The sequence below is a fragment of the Castor canadensis genome, chromosome 1 (assembly GCF_047511655.1).
Source record: "Castor canadensis chromosome 1, mCasCan1.hap1v2, whole genome shotgun sequence".
In the NCBI taxonomy this organism is placed as follows: Eukaryota; Metazoa; Chordata; class Mammalia; order Rodentia; family Castoridae; genus Castor; species Castor canadensis.
The window spans coordinates 165,249,302-165,267,853 of record NC_133386.1 but is presented as its reverse complement, the minus strand read 5'-3'; the positions used below and the strand labels follow the sequence as shown (position 1 = coordinate 165,267,853).

The 18,552-nt window shown below is 40.3% G+C and overlaps 1 protein-coding gene across 2 annotated transcripts in view; it reads left to right on the top strand.

The window, feature by feature from the left end:
• The first annotated feature begins 11,816 nt into the window (after nucleotides 1-11,816).
• Nucleotides 11,817-18,552, top strand: part of Lgr4 (leucine rich repeat containing G protein-coupled receptor 4) — a 92,628-nt gene continuing 85,892 nt past the window's right edge. The window contains exon 1 of one of the 2 annotated variants that reach the window (XM_020177312.2): nucleotides 11,817-12,400. In XM_020177312.2, coding sequence (XP_020032901.2) covers nucleotides 12,216-12,400 — 185 coding nt within the window. In that variant the 5' untranslated portion in view covers nucleotides 11,817-12,215. Of the gene's footprint in view, nucleotides 12,401-12,482; nucleotides 13,768-18,552 lie in introns of those variants that run through there. The other variant, XM_074043167.1, reaches the window with a different exon arrangement.

Below are 18,552 nucleotides of genomic sequence, written 5' to 3'. Positions count from 1 at the left end.
CTATGTTTTGTCAGTCGATTTAAATTTTAGGTTTCTTGCTACTTTTCTATTATAGTTGTTTAGATATTTTCTTTTCTGGATTAAAACCTTGTATCTATAAACAAAAATTAATTAAATTTAACCAGCAAATTATGTCAATATTCAATTGAGCATTTTAAAATTGGCATCTTTTCCCCAGTACAAAGGTGTTACTGTTCTACTAAATTGCATTAGCATCTTGAAAAATACCACTCTATATTTGTTGGGTTACTTTGTATCACAGAATTACAAATAGTAAGTAGGCTGTCACAATTACAAAATTTTAAGCTATAAATGTTATAGACAATGACAGAAATGTGTGAATTATATCCACAGCAAAAAACTTTAAAGTATAAGAAAATAGCTTTTTCTGCCCGTAGTAGAATTTGAACTCAGGACCTCATGTTTGCTAGGCAATTGTTCTACTGCTTGAGCCATTCACCCAGCCTAAGAAAATAACATTTTAATAATTTTTTCAATGGTAGTGGATGGGTGCCAGTAACCCTAGATGATCAGGAGGCAGAGATCAAAATAGCAGTTCGAATAGCGGGTAAGTAGTTCTCAAGACCCTAAAAAAAAGCCCATCACACAAAAAAGGCTGGTGGGATGGCCCAAGTGGTAAGAGTGCCTGCTTAGCAAATGTGAGGCCCTGAGTTCAAACCCCAGTGCCAACTAAAAGATAACGGATGGACGTAACTGAAGAAATGACAATGGGAAGTTGGAAGGAGAAAGTTGCCAACTACATCAATAAAATGAACTTGATTTTGAGTTTCAGTGGATAGAAACTAAGAAATTTATTAGTGTATTTATTCACTTACTGTGCATTTACTCAGGATCAATTAAACACTGGACAGTAGTCTTAGAATACAGCAGTAAAGACAAGTCTTGCTGAGAAGGGACTTATGTTGTACTGGGACAGACACATGCATAAAATAAGTAACAATCATAGATGGTGATAAGTGTCATGAAGTCCAGCAGGATAGGAGGATGAGAGAGCAATAAGCAAAACAAAACTCAGGGCATTAAATCACTTGGCAAGGTTCACAACCTTATGTTGGGCTGTATCTGGGTTGGCCCCAGGTCATCACCCCAGACACATCTGAGGAGCTAGCTCACAGTTTTTGTCAGAACTTCCAGACAGCAGCATCTGCATTTCCCAATATGCTTGAATTACTAAGGACTGGCACTATTGCTTAAACTCCTACCATGTGCTGATTATCCTTTTCTCGCACTTCCATCAGCTCCCCACCCCAGTGAGAATAAAAATCTAAGCCCTTCACCACGGTCCAGCAAGGCCTGCATAATCCAGCTTCTGCCTCCTTCTCTACTCTTTATGAATCTCCTTTATGCTTGCTGCTCCTCTGCATAAAATTGCCTCAGCTCTCTGCTGCCATGTATTTGTCTTTTTGTCAGCTCTCCCCTCCCCCATGATTGTAAACTTCTCCAGGGCAGACAGGATCCTCTTTTCTTCACTGTTTTATACCCAGATCTGAGAAAATGCCCAGCACATAGTAGATAATAGTTATTGAAGGAGCAAACAATTTGAAAGAATGCATTGGTGTTGGGTTTGATCCCCAGTCAGGGAAAAAATTGCATTGGGGCTACTTTAGATAATGAAGACAGGAAAAGCCTCTGAGGAGATGACATTTAAAGACTAGAATGGTGTGAATGAAGAAGCCACTGAGGCTAATCTATGGAGAGTTAGAGATTTTGATGGAGACCAATAAAAAGTGTCTCTCCTCACTAAGGTGCAGAGTGCAATAGAAAATAGATGAGTAGCAGATGGGGGACCAATATAACCTTTATTATTGATGCATTCAAACTACCACAAACATTTATTGAATTTCTCCTGTATGCCAGTCATGTTTTAGGGCTAGGAGTACTCTAAAGAACAAAATGAACTCTTGGACCTCACAGAGCTTGGCCCATATGCCTTAAGTTTGAAAGAAAATAGACCTCCTCAAAATTAGCCAGACTGATCCATGCAGTCACAACTCCTCTGGCCCAAGACTGAGCTCTGACCATTCATATCCCACAAGGCCAAAACTTGCTCACTTCCTGGATGGATAAGGGCCTGTTCCTTCTTCTCAGATTTACCAGTAAGCCCCTCCCATAGAGGGAGTGCATCCAAGAGTGGAAGCAGATAGAAGTAAAGCCTACAAAGTGTGGTGTCTCAGCAGCCAGGTAAAACACAAACATGGAAATATTTTTCAGTAGAATGTCTTGAAAAAATACAGATGTTTAAAATTAAACATTTGTTGCAAATATTGGTAGAATTGGAACTTTAGAATCCCACATGTGTGAGTATTTTATAAGAATATTTATTTTTGAAGCTGCTAAGGAAGGAAAGAGGCAGTGGCATGCACACACACACCTTTTTGGGGGGGTGTGGAGGGGAAATGGTCTCACGATGTAGTCTCAAGCAGGCTTTCAACTTGAACTCACAATCCTCTTGCTTCAGTCTCCTAAGTGCTGGGATTGCAGGCATGTGTGTGCCACCATGCCTTACTATACACCTGTTTTTAAAAATATAAATTAAATGATTTTGTTTTGTATGCAGCCTTAGATATTTATATTATAAACATTTACCAAAAGAAAATAAACCATAATCTTCAAAAAGAAATCCTGTCATCTGAATATTAGGCCCCAGGAGGCCCATGCAATTAATTGTCAAGGTCTCAACAGCTATAGAGATGCGGACAGAATAGGGGAGTTGTGCTTTGTCAGTTTTTGGCCTGCCGTTAGTGAACATTTATGGAGTGATTCTTGTGTTCTGTTTTAATATCCTCCAAAATCTGCAGTATCAAAAATATTATTATCCTGTTTTTATAGATCAGGAAACTAAAAAACAGAAAATCTAGATTAAGTAACATTTGATCAGGTCTCACAGCTAGTCTAGCCTTATCTCAAATCAAAATCTATCTTATTTCAAAGATTTTCACAACTGTACTTCTCCCCAATATTGATCAGTGTGCTCCAGAAAGTTCAGGAAAATCTTTTGCAAATCAAATTAAAAGGTGTATACACCTTTTTACTTTCTCTTTTCCTTTTTTTTGTGTGTGGGACTGGACTTTAAACTCAGGGCTTCACACTTGCAAAGCAGGCACTCTGAGGCTTGAGCCACATGTCCATTTTGCTGTGGTTATTTTGAAGATGAGGGTCTAGTGAACTATTCGCCCAGGCTGGCCTCAAACCATGATCTTCTCTATCTCAGCCTCCCAAGGAACTAGGATTACAGGTGTGAGCCACTAAAACAGTGAGCCACAAAAAAAGTGCTTAGCACTTTTTTCCTTTTTTCTTTTTCTTCCTCCCCACCCCTCTTCTGTAAATTGGGAAGCAACACCTCACAGATGGATCATTTTTCTGCTACCTTTTTATACTTTATACCTCAAGGTGGTGCCAAAGTGCCATTGTTTCTGTTTTAGTATTTTCTAGCAGTTCTTTCTAAATTCAGTCCTAAGCTCAGAAATGTACCTAATATTTTCTTTTGAAGTCAAAATTAAAATTGCAATGTATTTTATAAAATTAAGAGCTTTTTAAATGTTGAGAAACTCTTCCCAAATATATACTAAAAGAAAACAAACCCATATAAAATGACAGAAATATCTATCTACAGTACAGTACAGAGGTTTTTAAGGTGTAATTCTTATTTTAGGTCCTTCTACTAAATATGAACAAACTTAGTTGAATGGAAATTATTTTTGGTTTTACATCTCTTAAATTATCTTCACCCAAACTCCATGAGGATGTTTGAGAAAAATAACGTTTTTGGGGGGTGGGGCAACTTCTTTTAAAGATCATTTTTTCAAAGACACTTATTTTCTATAAAAACTGAAGATAAAATTAACCCAATCATAGAAAATTGGCCTAGATATTAGCTCTAATTCTGCTGTAGTTAGCTAGGTATGTCACGTTGGGTAATTTACATGCCCTCTGTGGGTCTGATTTCTCACTATGCAATGAGGAGAATTTTTTTTGTTGTTTTTTTTGAAACAAGGGTCTCACTATATCGCCAAGGCTGATCTTGATCTTGTAGACTAAAAACAATCCTTCTGCTTCAGCCTCCTGAGTCGCTGGGACTAGAGGGACATAGCACCATGACTGGGCCTACCGGTCATAGCCTTTTCTTTTTGGTGCTGGGGATCTCATGAATGCTATGCAGGTACTGTACATCTGAACTACTACATCCACACCCTGAAATGAGTAGATTTAACCCAAAGGTCTTTGTATTTCAAATCCTCTTTTCCTGAGGATCTTAAACACATCAAAGAGAAAGTGACACACATAGTAGAACAGTTTAACCATAAAAGCTGCCTAAAGTGGGCTGTCCTACCAGTGGAGGTAGGAATACACTAACTCTAGGAGTATCCAAGAATAGTAAGGATGCTGTTTAGGTTCTTAAGCCTTAGGAAAGTGACTGAACTAGTGTTAAGTTCGTTTGTAACCCGGAGTTTCTAAATTCTGTAAGTTGAATTGTAGATTGCTTGACTAGAGGGACTTCATGCTGTATCTTAAATCCTGAAGTTGCCATGAAAATGCACCTCTCAGATCTCTGTGTGTGAAAAGACTAACAGTCCTGTTATAATATCCTTCACCACATTTGTGCCAAGGTCACTCACTGGACTGGTCCCAGTCAATGAAAATACAAAGGCAGGTCTATTCCTAGGAGACATGGGACTTCTCTGATCCATGATTTCATTTTGGGGATTCCCCATTGTCCTTGCTGACCATATATAGAACTGCACTGCAATCTTAAGACTTACCTTCCAAAGACTTTGGTCTAGGACTTTTTCTTCCTTTTCTTCCTTACCTGAAGCCAGATCCAAGTCTCAGTCTGATGGCTCTGCCATCCTCCCTCAAATACCTTCCCATTTCCTCATAAACATTTCCCCTAGTCTCTCATGAGTAATCCTGTACAGGTGTCTGCTTCTCAGAGGGCCCAAACTGGCACAGTCCTCTGACAGAGAGTCATAAATCTGGATGAGGGTTACATCAAAATTGAGAACCTTTAAACATTGAGAATCCAAGGGTCCATCTAGACCCACTATAGGAGAATCAATGGAGGTAGAACCCGAAGATTCCTATTTGGAAAACCTTCTCCATCCAGGTGATTTATATGTGACAGTGCGGCATTAGCTCTTCAGTCCTTAGTAGAGTAGATCCTGAGAATTAGGTACACAGTAAATCTTTCATGAAAAAAAATCCAAAAATGTTGAAAAGCTTGAAGACCTTGTATTATTTTAGAATAAAAGAGCAAAGTGTGTTTCCCAATAACCTCAAGATCTTCCATTTTCTTTTAAGTTTCTCCACAGTGTTCCACAAACTGAATTTATTTGTTTTAATACTTAACATGAAATAAGAGAGAGAAAATATAGCACCAGATTCTGCCAACCTGTCCTATACAGTAAGCTTTTGGTATCATCCTTACATCCAGCACCATAGACCTTATCTCCATATTTCCCAGGTATTGAGGCAGGCCTCAAACTTGCTTTGTAGCCCAGGATGGATTCAAACCCATAATCCTCCTAACTCATCCTCCAAAGCATTGGAGTTACAGGTGTGCTCCATATGCCCAGCTAGCTTTCCTGTATTTTTAAAAGCATTGCCCCAGGATCTTTTATTTTGAAAATTATTTTGAAGACATCTTCTAAAACCTTAGGATTATAATTATTATTAATTTTTGCTAGGTTGTGCTTGGGATAGAACCTGCAGCCTCACACATACTAGGCTTAACCACTGAACCTCAGTCTCAGGCCTTGTGAGTGTCTTTCATGAGAAAGTATTAAGTACACAGGTTAGGAAAAGTAAGACAAGTTAAAGAATGTGAAGTCTTCCCCTCACATCCTACTCAAAGTGTGTTTTTTTTGTTTTTTTGTTTGTTTGTTTGTTTTGTTTTGGGTACTGGGGTTTGAACTCAGGGCCTGTATCTTGGGCCACTCCACCAACCCTTTTTTGTGATGATTTTTTTTTTTTTTTTAAGATAGATTCTCATGAACTATTGCCTGGGCTGGCTTCAAATTGTAATCCTCCTGATCCCTGCCTCTTTTTTTTTTTTTTTTAATTCTTTTATTCACATGTGCATACATTGTTTGGGTCATTTCTCCCCCCAGATCTCTGCCTCTTGAGTAGCTAGGATTATAGGCATGAGCCAGGGGCTCCCAGCCCAAAGTTTTTCCTTGGGCCTACATTTCTTATTACTTTTTTATATTTATTTTCAAATATATTCATATACATAAGGAAGAACTCTCCAGGACATTTTGGTACCACCCTCAACACTACCTTTGCTATACCCAAGTACTGGTGGTTTTCCTTGGGTACATTGCGGCATGTACAGATTTGCACATGGTTCCTTCAGATAACTGTCTCATGCTAAGGTCTTTCTGAAGTATATGAGTTTTATTTGGAATTATGAGAGGATAAGAAGTACCCAATTCCATGGCTGGTATTTGTAATGGAATTTTGTCTCTAACAAATCTCAGCATGACCAGGTAGTAAGTATCTCGGTTTTCTATTCTGACTTTCTACCTTTACTCTTCTATCTCTTACATGGTCTGGTTTCTTTAACACACATTTAATTTTTTTTTTTTTTTTTTTTTGCCTAGTTCTGATTCTCAACAGTAGTTTATGAACTCTGACTTTGGAATCTACATGTGGTTATGCATCTCATTCTCCTCTTGTTTTAGAATTGAAAGGGAAAGATCAGAAAAAGAAAATAAGATTTAGAATTAGTATGAACAGGAAGATATTTCTATTTCATTTATCCAAATGTGTTGAAAGTTGGGATCAGTATGGCTCGTTAGAAGTACTGAAAAGGGTATCTGACCCCAGGTGTCCAAACAGGTCAAGAGAATAAAAGATCGATGATGTTTAGAAAGAAGGCAGCACGTGTCACCTGTACAGAATGGGTAGGCCCTTGGGAGGGGAGGACAGGACTGGCTGAAGGCCACTCTTGGAGTTTTGACAGAAAATATATGGCTTATAATGCTCCAGATAGTTATTCTTGTTGCTTAACAGCAAAAAAAATTTGCTGACTTCTACTGTAAAACAATACAAGAAAATATAAACAGCCCAATAGAACACAGTGTTCACCACTAGATTCTCAAATATTTCAGTCTTACAATATCAAGTGTTGGTAAGATGGAGAGTAATACAGATTTGTTTTGTTTTTTTGAGATAGGCCTTAGCTCAGGTTGTCCTCAAATTCACTATCCTCCTGGTTCAGCCTCTGGAGTGCTAGAATTACAGCCATATGCCACAATGCCTGGCAAGTGATGGAGATTTTTATTGTTTGATGAGGGAATTATAAAGTAGTATATACTACAAAGTAGTATAGTCACTTTGGAAAGCAATTTAGTAACATTTAATAATGGTGAATGCATATAATCTATGACCCAGAAATTTCACTACTGGACACACACACACACAAAATATACCTGGGCTAGTGGAGTGGCTCGAATGGTAGAATGCCTGCCTAGTAAGTGTAAGGCCTTGAGTTCAAACCACAATACTGCCAAAAATAAATAAATAAAAAGAAAAGAAAATATACACATTTTAAAGAAACTTGCATATACGAGCAAGGAAATATATATAATAATAGTCATAGCTGCATTGTTAGCAAAAAAAAAAAAAAAACCACTTAGTAGTAACCAAGTGGTTACTATAAATAAAGATTGGGTGTATTTTTTCTTTTTTTTTATGTGAACTTGACTGAACAAAGGATTACCAGCTAGCTGGTAAGACATCATGTCTTAGTATGCCTGTTTCTGAAAGAGATTAGCATTTGAATTTGTATACTGAGCAAAGAAGATGCCCTCTTTAATGTAGGTAGACATTAACCAATCCACTGAAAGCCTTCAGAGCACAAAAAGGTGGAAGAGGAAGGGTGAATTTGTTTTTTCTGTTTGTATTTGGATATCCATTTTAGGCTGCCCTCAGATTTCTGCCATACTCAAGCCTTCAGATTCACATCAGAACTTATGACTCCCCTGGTTTTCAACTGGGGTTTTGACTGGAACTAAATCACTGGCTTTCCTGAGCCTTCAGCATGCATATGGCAATCATAGAACCTAGCTTCTTTATTCACATGAACCAGTGCCTCATGATAAGTCTCTATATATCCTAACAGTTCTGCTGTCTAGCAAATACTAAAACACTGGGTATATTATTTAATTAATTAATCAATTAATTAAGGTGCTGGGGATTCACCCAAGGGCCTTTTGCACACTAAGCATGCAACTCTACCATTAAGCTATGTTCCCAGTCCCTGGGTATATTTTTTATATGGAATACAATATAGTAATAAAAATTAATTCAATGGCCACCTACATCATAGATATGGAGAAAGCTCATAAGTTGAGTGTAAGGAACAAGTTGTGGACAGTATTGAATGATATTATTTATGTAGATGATAGTATATATTGTTTAGGGACACTATGAAAAGCATTAAGTGGGGCGCCTATAATCCTATAGTTACTTGGGAGGCGGATACCAGGATGATTGAGGTTCTTCAAAATAACCAGAGCAAAATGGGCTGGAGGAATGGCTCAAGCAGTAGAGTGCCTGCTTTGCAAGTACAAAACCTTGGGTTCAAACCCCAGTCCCACCAAAAGAATAAAAAAATAAAAGCATTAAAAATGCATGAAAATTAATTACAAAGTTTAGGAAAATATATAATTCTCAGGAAAAGGAAGAAGAAAAGGAATGACTGGGGAGAAGTATAAAGGGGACTTCTGCCACATTTGTAACATCTTATTTCGTAAGCTGATTGCATTAAACACAGATTTTTTTTTTTTTGTAAGTCAGAGATATTTCACAAAAAGTGAAATTCTCTATGGCTGAGTACTTTTAACCTGTTAATCATTACAGCACTGTCCGGGAGACCCCACTGTCTTCCAGTGTTTGCTCCCTTAACAAAGCACCTTAGACCATACACCTAGCAAGTAGGGCCTCTACATAGTCTTATTGAGGTTCTGTTTACAAGCATGCCAGGGTGGGGAGGTGACAGGGTTAAAGTCAGTTTGTCACCAGTCATCTAGTCCTATGCCCTTTGTACCAGGGCACCAACGTGAGCATCACTGGAAGGAGATACTTTCTTCACTGCCCAAACACCCAGCAGTGTATGTAGAGCTACAGCCAGGTGACACTTATTTGCCCTTCCTTCCTTCCTTCCCTCTCTCCTTCCCTATTTCTTTCTATTTTTATTTGAGACAATGTCTCACTATGTAGCCCTGTTGTCCTTGACCTTTGATTCTCTTGCTTCAGCTTCCTGAGTGCTGGGATTATAGATGTGCACCACCGCAGAAAGGCTTTTAGGCTTTTTTTTTTTTTTTACACTTCTTACCTAACCAGTAGATACTACAAATATACTTATCCACAGCCATCAGAAACTAGAAAGAATGACCAGTGTGTAGGCAGAGACTATTAAGTTGACTTTTTGTACGTCATTTCTGTTTAATTTATTTTGATGTTGTTCCAGTCCTTCTGATTTAATTAAAAGCTGATCATTTCTCTCTCTTTTTGATGGATCTGGGGTTTTAACTAGGGCTTGCACTTGCAAAGCAGGTGTTCTACCAATTGAGCCAGATCTCCAGTCCATTTTTTTTTTTTTTAATTTTGGTGGTACAGGTGTTTGAACATGGAGCCTCTCACTTGTTAGGCAGGCACTCCATCACTTGAGCCACTCTAGCTCTCCTTTTTCTCTAATTATCTGGGATAGTACTTTGAATAGGGGGCATTTGTTTTGTTTTTATGATCTCTTGAGACAAATAATACAAGAGGTGAAGACTGTTAGGTCATTTTATCCTTAATGCAAAGCTCACATACTGTGGCAGTGATAAGAAATACTTTTAATAGATCTTACCTTCTCTCTTCACTCTCAGAGTCCTTTGTTTCTGATCTTTTGTCTTCCTGGATAAGATGCAAACTTGAATCCTTTTTTTCCTTTACATTCATGTGATTTGGCCTACTAAATCTTTTGACATTTTTAACCAAGCTTTGCAGATGATTTTTTTTTTTTTGAGAGAAAGTCTCACGAACTCTTTGCCTGGGCTGGCTTTGAACTGTGATCCTCCTGATCTCTGCCTCATGAGTAGCTAGGATTACAGGCATGAGCCATGTGATTCTTATGATCACTAAAATCTGAAAAGCACTACTTTAGAAAAAGGAAATGAATTATTTGGTAGAAAGAAAATTAATCATCTACAATTATTTTAAAACTGCAGAAGAAAAGTGTTCTCTTGGCAAGAAAAATTCCATCACGTACAACAAAGATGATTTAAAGGCATTTATTTACTCATGAAAGTTGGTCAAAAAGAACAGAAATGACTTAGACACTGAAAGCCAAGTTAGGGAATCATCCTAGAACACCAGTCAAGGAGCCAGGAGTTAGGAGTTGTTCTGAAATGGTCTGAGTGCACAGTATCTGAGAGCTTCAGGTTTCTTATCTCTAAAACCAGAGGGTTACTCACTTTTCTTTAAATTCTCTTTCAACTCTACAGAGAGGTGATATATCATTCCTAAAACCTGAAGTAAGGCATGTCTGTATTTATTGACTCTCTAGCATAAATTTATAGTATGTTAGTCATGTGCCCAACCTGGCATTATTTTTACCATAAACTCTTGAATAGAAAGATAATGGAAAATTTTCATTTGAAAAAACTTCTAGGTCTGCATCAACTTGTCTTTAAGTTTACTTGCATGAGATGACTAGTTAACTTTATGATGGTGACATTTTAAAAACCATTCTTGCTTTAATTTAATGGGTTCATAAAAAGTGTCTCCAATATAGACTAAAACAACTCAAAGGCATAGCAGAAAGTAAGAAAGGAGGGACCCATAACGCTGCATTTTGTATGATTCTTCAGGGTCTTAGGTTGCAGAGAATACAAGTCCAGAAAAGAAGGGAATACTGATAATTACTTAACACCAACGTTCTCTCTGGTTTCTCAAAGGTACTCACTTAGCACTCAAATGTTTTGTTGTCTGGAGAAATTGTCCAGTGTGCAGAAACATCACCTCCTTTGAGCCTTACAACAGCCCTCAGTTTTAAGATTTTCAAGTGTATGAGAAAGCAGTCTGATTTGTATCGTGGATGATTAATCCCTAAGAATTAGCTAGCAAGTGTATATAAAGCTAAGTATAAAGACCCCAGGTAAAAAGTGAGATCCTGGAGGGGTACACTGTTTTAATTTACTACACAGCTAAAACTCAAAGATTTGGGTCAGATTGAAGGAAATGTTTCTCCTCTCCTTCAAAATCGTTTTGCCATTTGCACAGCTCCCAGTGTCCTGGCCCTTAGGAACAGCGGAGAGTCATTTGAAACTTAAACGAATGCTGGAGGCGAGTTTTACTTTTCAGGTCATTCAATTTAGGAGATCCAATTTCTGCCGAGGGAAGAAAGAGACGGGGTGGGGGAAGGAAAAACCAGACTCCTGGTCTTCTATCCTTTTACCTTCAATCCACAACCTGCCACGCAAATAGAGCCAAGTCAGGGATTTTGCTTGAACCACCACCACCACCACCACCTTGTCACTCACACCCGAGAAACACGCCCCTCTGGTCTCACTCTTGGCCAATGGCGGCTTCCTTGCCTGCATAATAATAAGCTCAAGACCTCCTCGGGCCAATGGCGCTGCGGGAGAAGGGTTAGTTTTGCATGTACCTAAGTGATTTGCATAACTCCGCGACTGGGGGCTTGGGAACCGGAGCGTGCAACCCTAGAAGGGAAAAGGACGGGAAGAGCTTGAGCTGCCGCGGAGAGAGAGCTAGAAAGAGCCTGGGTGTTTGTGCGAGAGCCGGGGCGGGGGCGGGGGCTGGGGCCAGGGGGCCGGCATGGCTGAAGGCTACGCTCCGCAACCTTGAAAAGCGGCTGCGGCTGGAGGCCGAGGACAGGGAGGAGGGTGCGATGGCAGAGCGCGGCCCCGGCAGCTGCGCCGGGCCGGGCGGGCTGGCCTGAGCTGCGGGAGGAGCGGGGCTGCCTCTGCGCTTCCATGGAGCAGCGGGAAGGGCGAAACTCCCCAGCGCCGCGTCCCTGCGCTGCTGCGGCGCGCTGCTGAAGGAATCGGTCCACGCGGATCGCCGCAGGAGCAAGCCCTCGCCCCAGCCCGCAGGCCGGCTGTCCCGGGGCGACGGGGGGCGTCGGAGGGCAGCAGAGGCGCGGGGAGCCAGAGGGGAGGCCGGCGCGGGCGGCGGCCGCAGCAATGCCGGGCCCGCTGGGGCTGCTGTGCTTCCTCGCCCTGGGGCTGCTCGGCTCGGCCGGGCCCAGCGGCGCGGCGCCGCCTCTCTGCGCTGCGCCCTGCAGCTGCGACGGTGACCGTCGGGTGGACTGCTCCGGGAAGGGGTTGACGGCCGTGCCCGAGGGGCTCAGCGCCTTCACCCAAGCGCTGTGAGTACCGGGTGGCGGGGATTGGGGGGATGGGGAACCCGCGGGGGGGGGCGCTGCGTGGGCGGAGCTGGTGCTAGATCCCACCCCCAGGGCCCTGGTGTCCTAGGGTACACCGGGCACCTGGCTGGGGAAGAGGGGGTGCTTGGCACCTTCTCCTGCGCTGCGGGCTCTCCAAACTTTGCCAGTCCGGGCCCGAGCCGCGAGGAGTTTTTCTTTGCTAGACTTTTCGGGGACCCTCACCGCACGCTCCCCCAAGTGATACCTAGGGCCAAGAAAGACGGAGGAATCTGGAAACGCTTGCCCCGGCAGCTTTTTCCACGCGACCTTCTTTCTCACGCGGTCCCCTGCTCGACCTGCGAAAGTTTGGCCACGCCGAGAACTTGGCCTGCAAGTATAGACTGAGGCGTGCTCATGGGGAAGCACCTGGAGCCCCCCTAGGTTCCAGCACGCGGGGAGAAGAAACACCTGTACCTGAGCCAGGCCCCATCCTTCCAGTTTGGCCCCATCCTGGCTGTACAACCTGACATCTCAGACCAGATCCACTCAACACACACGGGGTTCTGGGGCATTCAGGGGATCCTCAGAAAACAAGGGAGAAGGAGGAGGAAATTACAGCCTTGGTGCAAATGCTCTTCTTAGTCAATAAGGCCTTTTAAAGAAGTAATTCTGACCTGAGATAGAGGATGTTGGAAGAGAAAGTTTCAGAGCATGTGCTCAGCCCAGACTGCAAGGTGGGCAGACCTTAACCAACAGAACTTTTCTCTGAGGTCGGGAGAGTTGCTCAAAGGTTCTGACTTCCAGAACCTCTCTTCTCAAGAGACCTGACATCTTTAAACATTCCCCTTGGAAAGGAAGAGGAATGTGAAATAGGTGTTGGACGTGGTATTGGCCAATGCCACCAATAGCGAAAGAATGGAGTAATTGAATGCAGGACTACCTGTGTGCCCTCCTTCCTTCTTGTGTTGTGTGGCCAGTTGAATGATTACATCAGGAGCAGTGAAAGAACTGTTTGAAAGAGGAAGGGGTCTGAGAGGCCCTTGGGTCAAGGGAATTTCCTTTTACCTTACTGCGTCTAAAAGAGACCTCTTAGACTTACACTGTTTTAAAGGAATACCAGACCCTGTGAAGAAACTCCTTGTTAGGCAGGCCTGGAATTGTATCTCCAGGTGGGTGGTGACAAGGTGTTGTGCCGGCCCACTCCTGTTGGGGGGTTAATGAGCAATGAGGCCTGTTGCCTTGGAACCTGTTTCATTCTTCTACCCAAGTCCCCCTCCTTGTGTATGCTTTTGCCCCTGTCTCAGAAGTAAGTCATATATTTGAAGTCATTTTCCTTCAGTAAGATGAAGATCAACTTTTCACCAAAAAAGGTAACTGCATTATGGAGCATTTTGTTTAAGTGGCAAACTTTAAGCAGGAGTGGGGAGAAGTGAGGAATACAAGACCTGGTTAGAGGAGCTATTTTTTCTTTTCCCCAAATTCTTGAGAAACTTTTAGAGAATTTAGGTAAAAAGAGAAGATGACTTTACCTGAACCTCTGAAAAGGCTCTGCCATTAATAGAAATATATGATTTAACTACTTAGACTGATTGTAAAGGTCTTGTTTAGCAGAGTCCTCAAATTTTAATGAGTAGACTTGCCCCAAAAAGCAAAAAAGCTCGTTTTTCTGTTGGTACCTAAAACCAGAAAGAAATGTCACATTTTTATGACAGTATTTTCCTCTGTAGAAAGCATCAGGCATCCTGTACATCTCCCTGGAGGCAGTGAAATGCTGTATCTTCAACTTTGAGCCTCAGGAAAGTTACTGTTCATGGCTTGGGAAACAGAAAAATAGTACTTTCTGTGCTGCAGGGGTGAGCAAAGTGTTGTGTTTTCTTTGTGGCCTATAGGTAAATTGGCTATACATTGTGACAACTCTTTATTTCACTCTAATACTCCTTAATTCACCTTCAAAAGTATATGACCACTTTATATAAAGGGTTTTCAAAGGCAGTATATTTGCATTTTACTCATAAGAAAGCCAGCTGATTCTGAAGAGCCTTGTGGGAGGAGGGGCAGATGCTACAGATCTTCTCACTCCAGTCTACCTTACAGGATATGTTGGAATCATCTGGGTCTTTTTCCAGCTACATCCAGTCTGCTGCCCTGTCACAGTTTTGGGATGTGTGTAACTGACTTGCTAATGCTGTGATGGGCAGCTGACTGGATGTACTTGGAAAGAGACCCACATAGGTCTGTTGTCCCTAAGCTTTTGTTCATCTACTCTTCATTTCTGGATCATATTATATGTAAAATCACATGAAAATAGAAGTTAAAAATGAGTTCTTTATTTTCTTATAATTCCTCAATGACTTTTCTAGTGATAGTACTAGAAAAGTACCCAGGTGTGTTTGTTCCACTTGGGAGACCACAGGACTGACAGAGAATAGGGATTTTATTTCACTCAGTTCAGACTCCACAGAGCCTGGTACATAGGAGGCACTTGGAAATGTCAGAGAGAATAAACAAGGGCGTAATGCAACACTGAAGAGCAGAATTGGAGCCTAGAATTCAGACACCATTCCCACAGGAGGTTGTCAAATGCAGCTTTCTTAGCATTTAGTCTTTTATCCAAATTTGAGAAGGCCCCAGAGAGAGGATACCTGCTTCTTTCTACTTCAGGCTCGTTTAAACTTGTTCAAACTGTCTACTTCCTGCTGAAAGCTGCCTTACCTGAGTCTGGGGACTGAGGCAGATGTAATCCTTGGTATCTTGGCTGGTGGGATACCTGCCTTCAACACTACTTGCTGCACCTATAGTGATTGTGTTTCTGAACAACTGTTTTGAATCCTATGTCATAATTCACCCTGAGGCATGTTGAAGGAAGTGATCTTACTAATAATAAAATTCCCAAGAATTTAAAATTTAAAAGGATTCAGGGATAGTCCTGAGTTAGTGGGAATAAAGTCACTCTTAATCACCTGCATTCCAAGATTAGAGGAGAAACAAATGAAGTCATGTGGTGGGTAGGGGTTTGTGTAATTTATGTCCTCTGGTTTATGTGTTACTGCTATATGGTTTGAGAACCATAGACACGAACCTGGAACATGAATTTTTACATCTTAGATAGATTATGTTGGGCACGTAATTTTGAGGCTCTTTCTTTGGCTTCCTAAAAAAAAAAAATGATAGATTCAAACTCTTGATGATAGTCCTCACCTCACCACTAAGTAATTGTGTGGCCTTGGGCAAGTCTTTCTACTTGGTATTTGTTTTTGGTTTATGACAATATTTTTATCTGAAAAATGAAGCAATAGGATTCCCTACATTATCTCTAAGGCTATTTCTTGATTCTAGAAGTTCTATGGGTTTATAATTTTCACAGTTTTAGGAGGGCGAAGTAACTATAATGTTAGGCTCCTTTCATGAAAAGATCCTACTTGACTAAGTACAAGCTTGTTTACTACCATTCACTTGGAGGAGTTCTTCTTTGTGTTTAGAAGTGTGTATTAGGAAATTTGCCATGGAGACTTGTTGCAGAATGTATGAGTAGCTGAGGGCTTTGCTAGGGTAGAATAGCCCTGCTTGTTTCCTGTGGGTATGGCTTAACACTTGGAAAATAAAATCACTCTGTTTCAGTAATTTGGATACCGTACAGAAAGTTACTCAATGTCCTCACTTCCACATAATTAGTCATAATCACTCAAGCCTTTAGTGTGTGTCTCCTGTACATGAGCTAGTTATAAACCTTTCAGTATGGAAGTGGTGGTTACCTGAAGGGGTTGAAAATGTTTTTAAAGAATCTGTTGCTTTTTCTTCTCCTTTTGGAGACATCATCTAGGATTTTTCTCCAAGGTGTGTATTTTTAGTACTCCAAAAACCTTCATTCTTTTACTGGTATCATTTGAAGGTATTTTCTTACATTACCTTCCAGTGTCTACAGTGTATTCCCTGGCAGGTAAGGTCAGTAATCAATGGCTAAATGTTTGTAACTCATTGATGGTGGAGTGTTGATAGCTTTTGATTTCTGAATTGTCATTTAGAATTAGTTTAGTGTATTTTCTCTTTCTAGAGATATATTAATTGTATGTACAAGTGAACTTGAAAGCAAGAAGAACATAATATCTTTCAGTATAGATCCTTATTTTACAAACCAATAGGTTCTCTTTATTTTTATTTTTTACCTTTGATTTTACATGTGGTTGGTTTCTCTTTAAATAGAAGAGAGAAGAGCATGGGTGTGGGGGGAATAGAAGGAACCGAGTTCCAGATCTGTCAATAATTTACAGGAGTAACCTTGAGTGAGTCATGTGCCCATCCTTTCAGGGATTTAGCTTTCTCATCTGTAAAATAAAGATGACAAGAACTCTTACTGACGAGAATTTTCTATTTGGTTGTAACATGCATTTATTTATTTATTTATTTATTCATGTATTTATTTACAGTGAGCTCAGGGCCTCAGGACCTTGCATGCTAGGCAAGTGCTGCTCCACTAAGCTAAACTCCCACACAAGATTTGTTTTACTTTTATGTAGTTCGGAAGGCTTCTCTCTCGTATTAAGCAAAGTTTGGGTGTATAAATCATGGGATCTCTCATTTACCCAGTAGACTGCTCCAGTTGAACTGGAGTATTTCTATCCAATGGGGAACTCATGTCTCAGAAAGCAACACCTTGCTGGAAGGAGTTGGAGTGGTACTTAGAACTCAAACCAGGAATTTGTTTGTTCCATGCTCTTCAAGGCTTTAAGTAGCCAATGATACTTGAGCCAGTGATGGTGTCACAAGTATATAATGTCCAGGCACTTGGCTCTTAACGTTAGAATTGTAAGGTAATATTTGACAACTTAATCTCTCAGGAGAGATCAAAGATCTGTGTTAGTAGGTGGATGCAGGCAAGTTTAGGCATTTTCTCGGCCTCTGTCTCTGTCAGTCTGTCTGTCTCTTATATTCTTATTTTAGTCATCTTTATAGTGGAGAGTACTGATAGCCTGCAAGTTTGGGTTTTAGTTTCTGGTCTCCGTGGCTGTATCTATTCTATTATTTTCATTTTTCTTATCAATAATTAATAGATATTGGCTTAGATGGTTGCTAATGTCTCTTTGCTTTGAGTTTCTGTGAATGTGTGGGGAGTATTAAGTAAAATTATGAGAATCATTTATTGATTCATTGAAATCTTTCTGATTTCACTTTTTTGTGTTTATAAAAAAATATAGCTTCCATAAAAGCATAGTATTTGTTTCTATACCTGGGTGAAAAGTTAAAACACTGCCAAATGTATCTTTAGCCCTGAGAAATGTAACCAATCAAAGTCTTTTTTTTTTTATTAAGGCAGTGCCTCACTTTGTAGTTGGGACTGGTCTTGAATACTCAGTCCTCCTGCCTGCGTCTATATCCTGAGTGCGGAGATTAAAGATGTGTACTACTTTCCCCAAGTAGAGTAGTCTTTATGACAGCTTTGCTCTTTCAATTTGTAAAAGTGGATCTCAAGATCTCAGGTTTAGAAATATATTATTCAATTTGCTCTTTAACTGTCCTGTATAGCCATTTTTTGGCAATTGCCAAAGCTTACTTTCCAGTGTATAAAAGAATATAGATAATTTTTCCATACTCTGTTTAGTGTACCATGCTTGTTTTTCTTTCTTTTCCTTCCTTTATTTTTTCTTCCTTTCTTTCTTTCCTTCCTTCCTTTCTAAGTGTGATTGAAGATGATAAAATGCTCTAATTTTAAGTCCTGTCAGTTAGAAAAAAAAAATTAGGGCACTTAGTAAGTCAGTACTCTTACACAATGTCTAATTTGTCTGCCTTCTTGACATCTCTTTTGTGCCTTTAAGCACCTGATGGTCAAACTGTATGCCAGGTGTCAGCTTTATTGTCTAAAATTAGGAAAGTTAATAAATTGAGTCCAGAAATCAGTCTTAGCATGGAACAGATCACAATTTTCTAGTTCATGTAGGCTTAATAACTTCTCAGCTTTCTTAAGACTTTAGCAAGTTTGTCATTGATACTCCTTTTAAATAGCACAATACACTGGGTAGTGTTATATTCTGGATTCATCCACACACAGAAATATTTGTTATTAAACTTTGTCTATGACTGGGTTGTTTTTAGCAAGATTTTTAAAAGTGACCTAAAGTATTCTGTGCTAGGTCCAGGCAAATAAAACCAAGTGTTTGGGT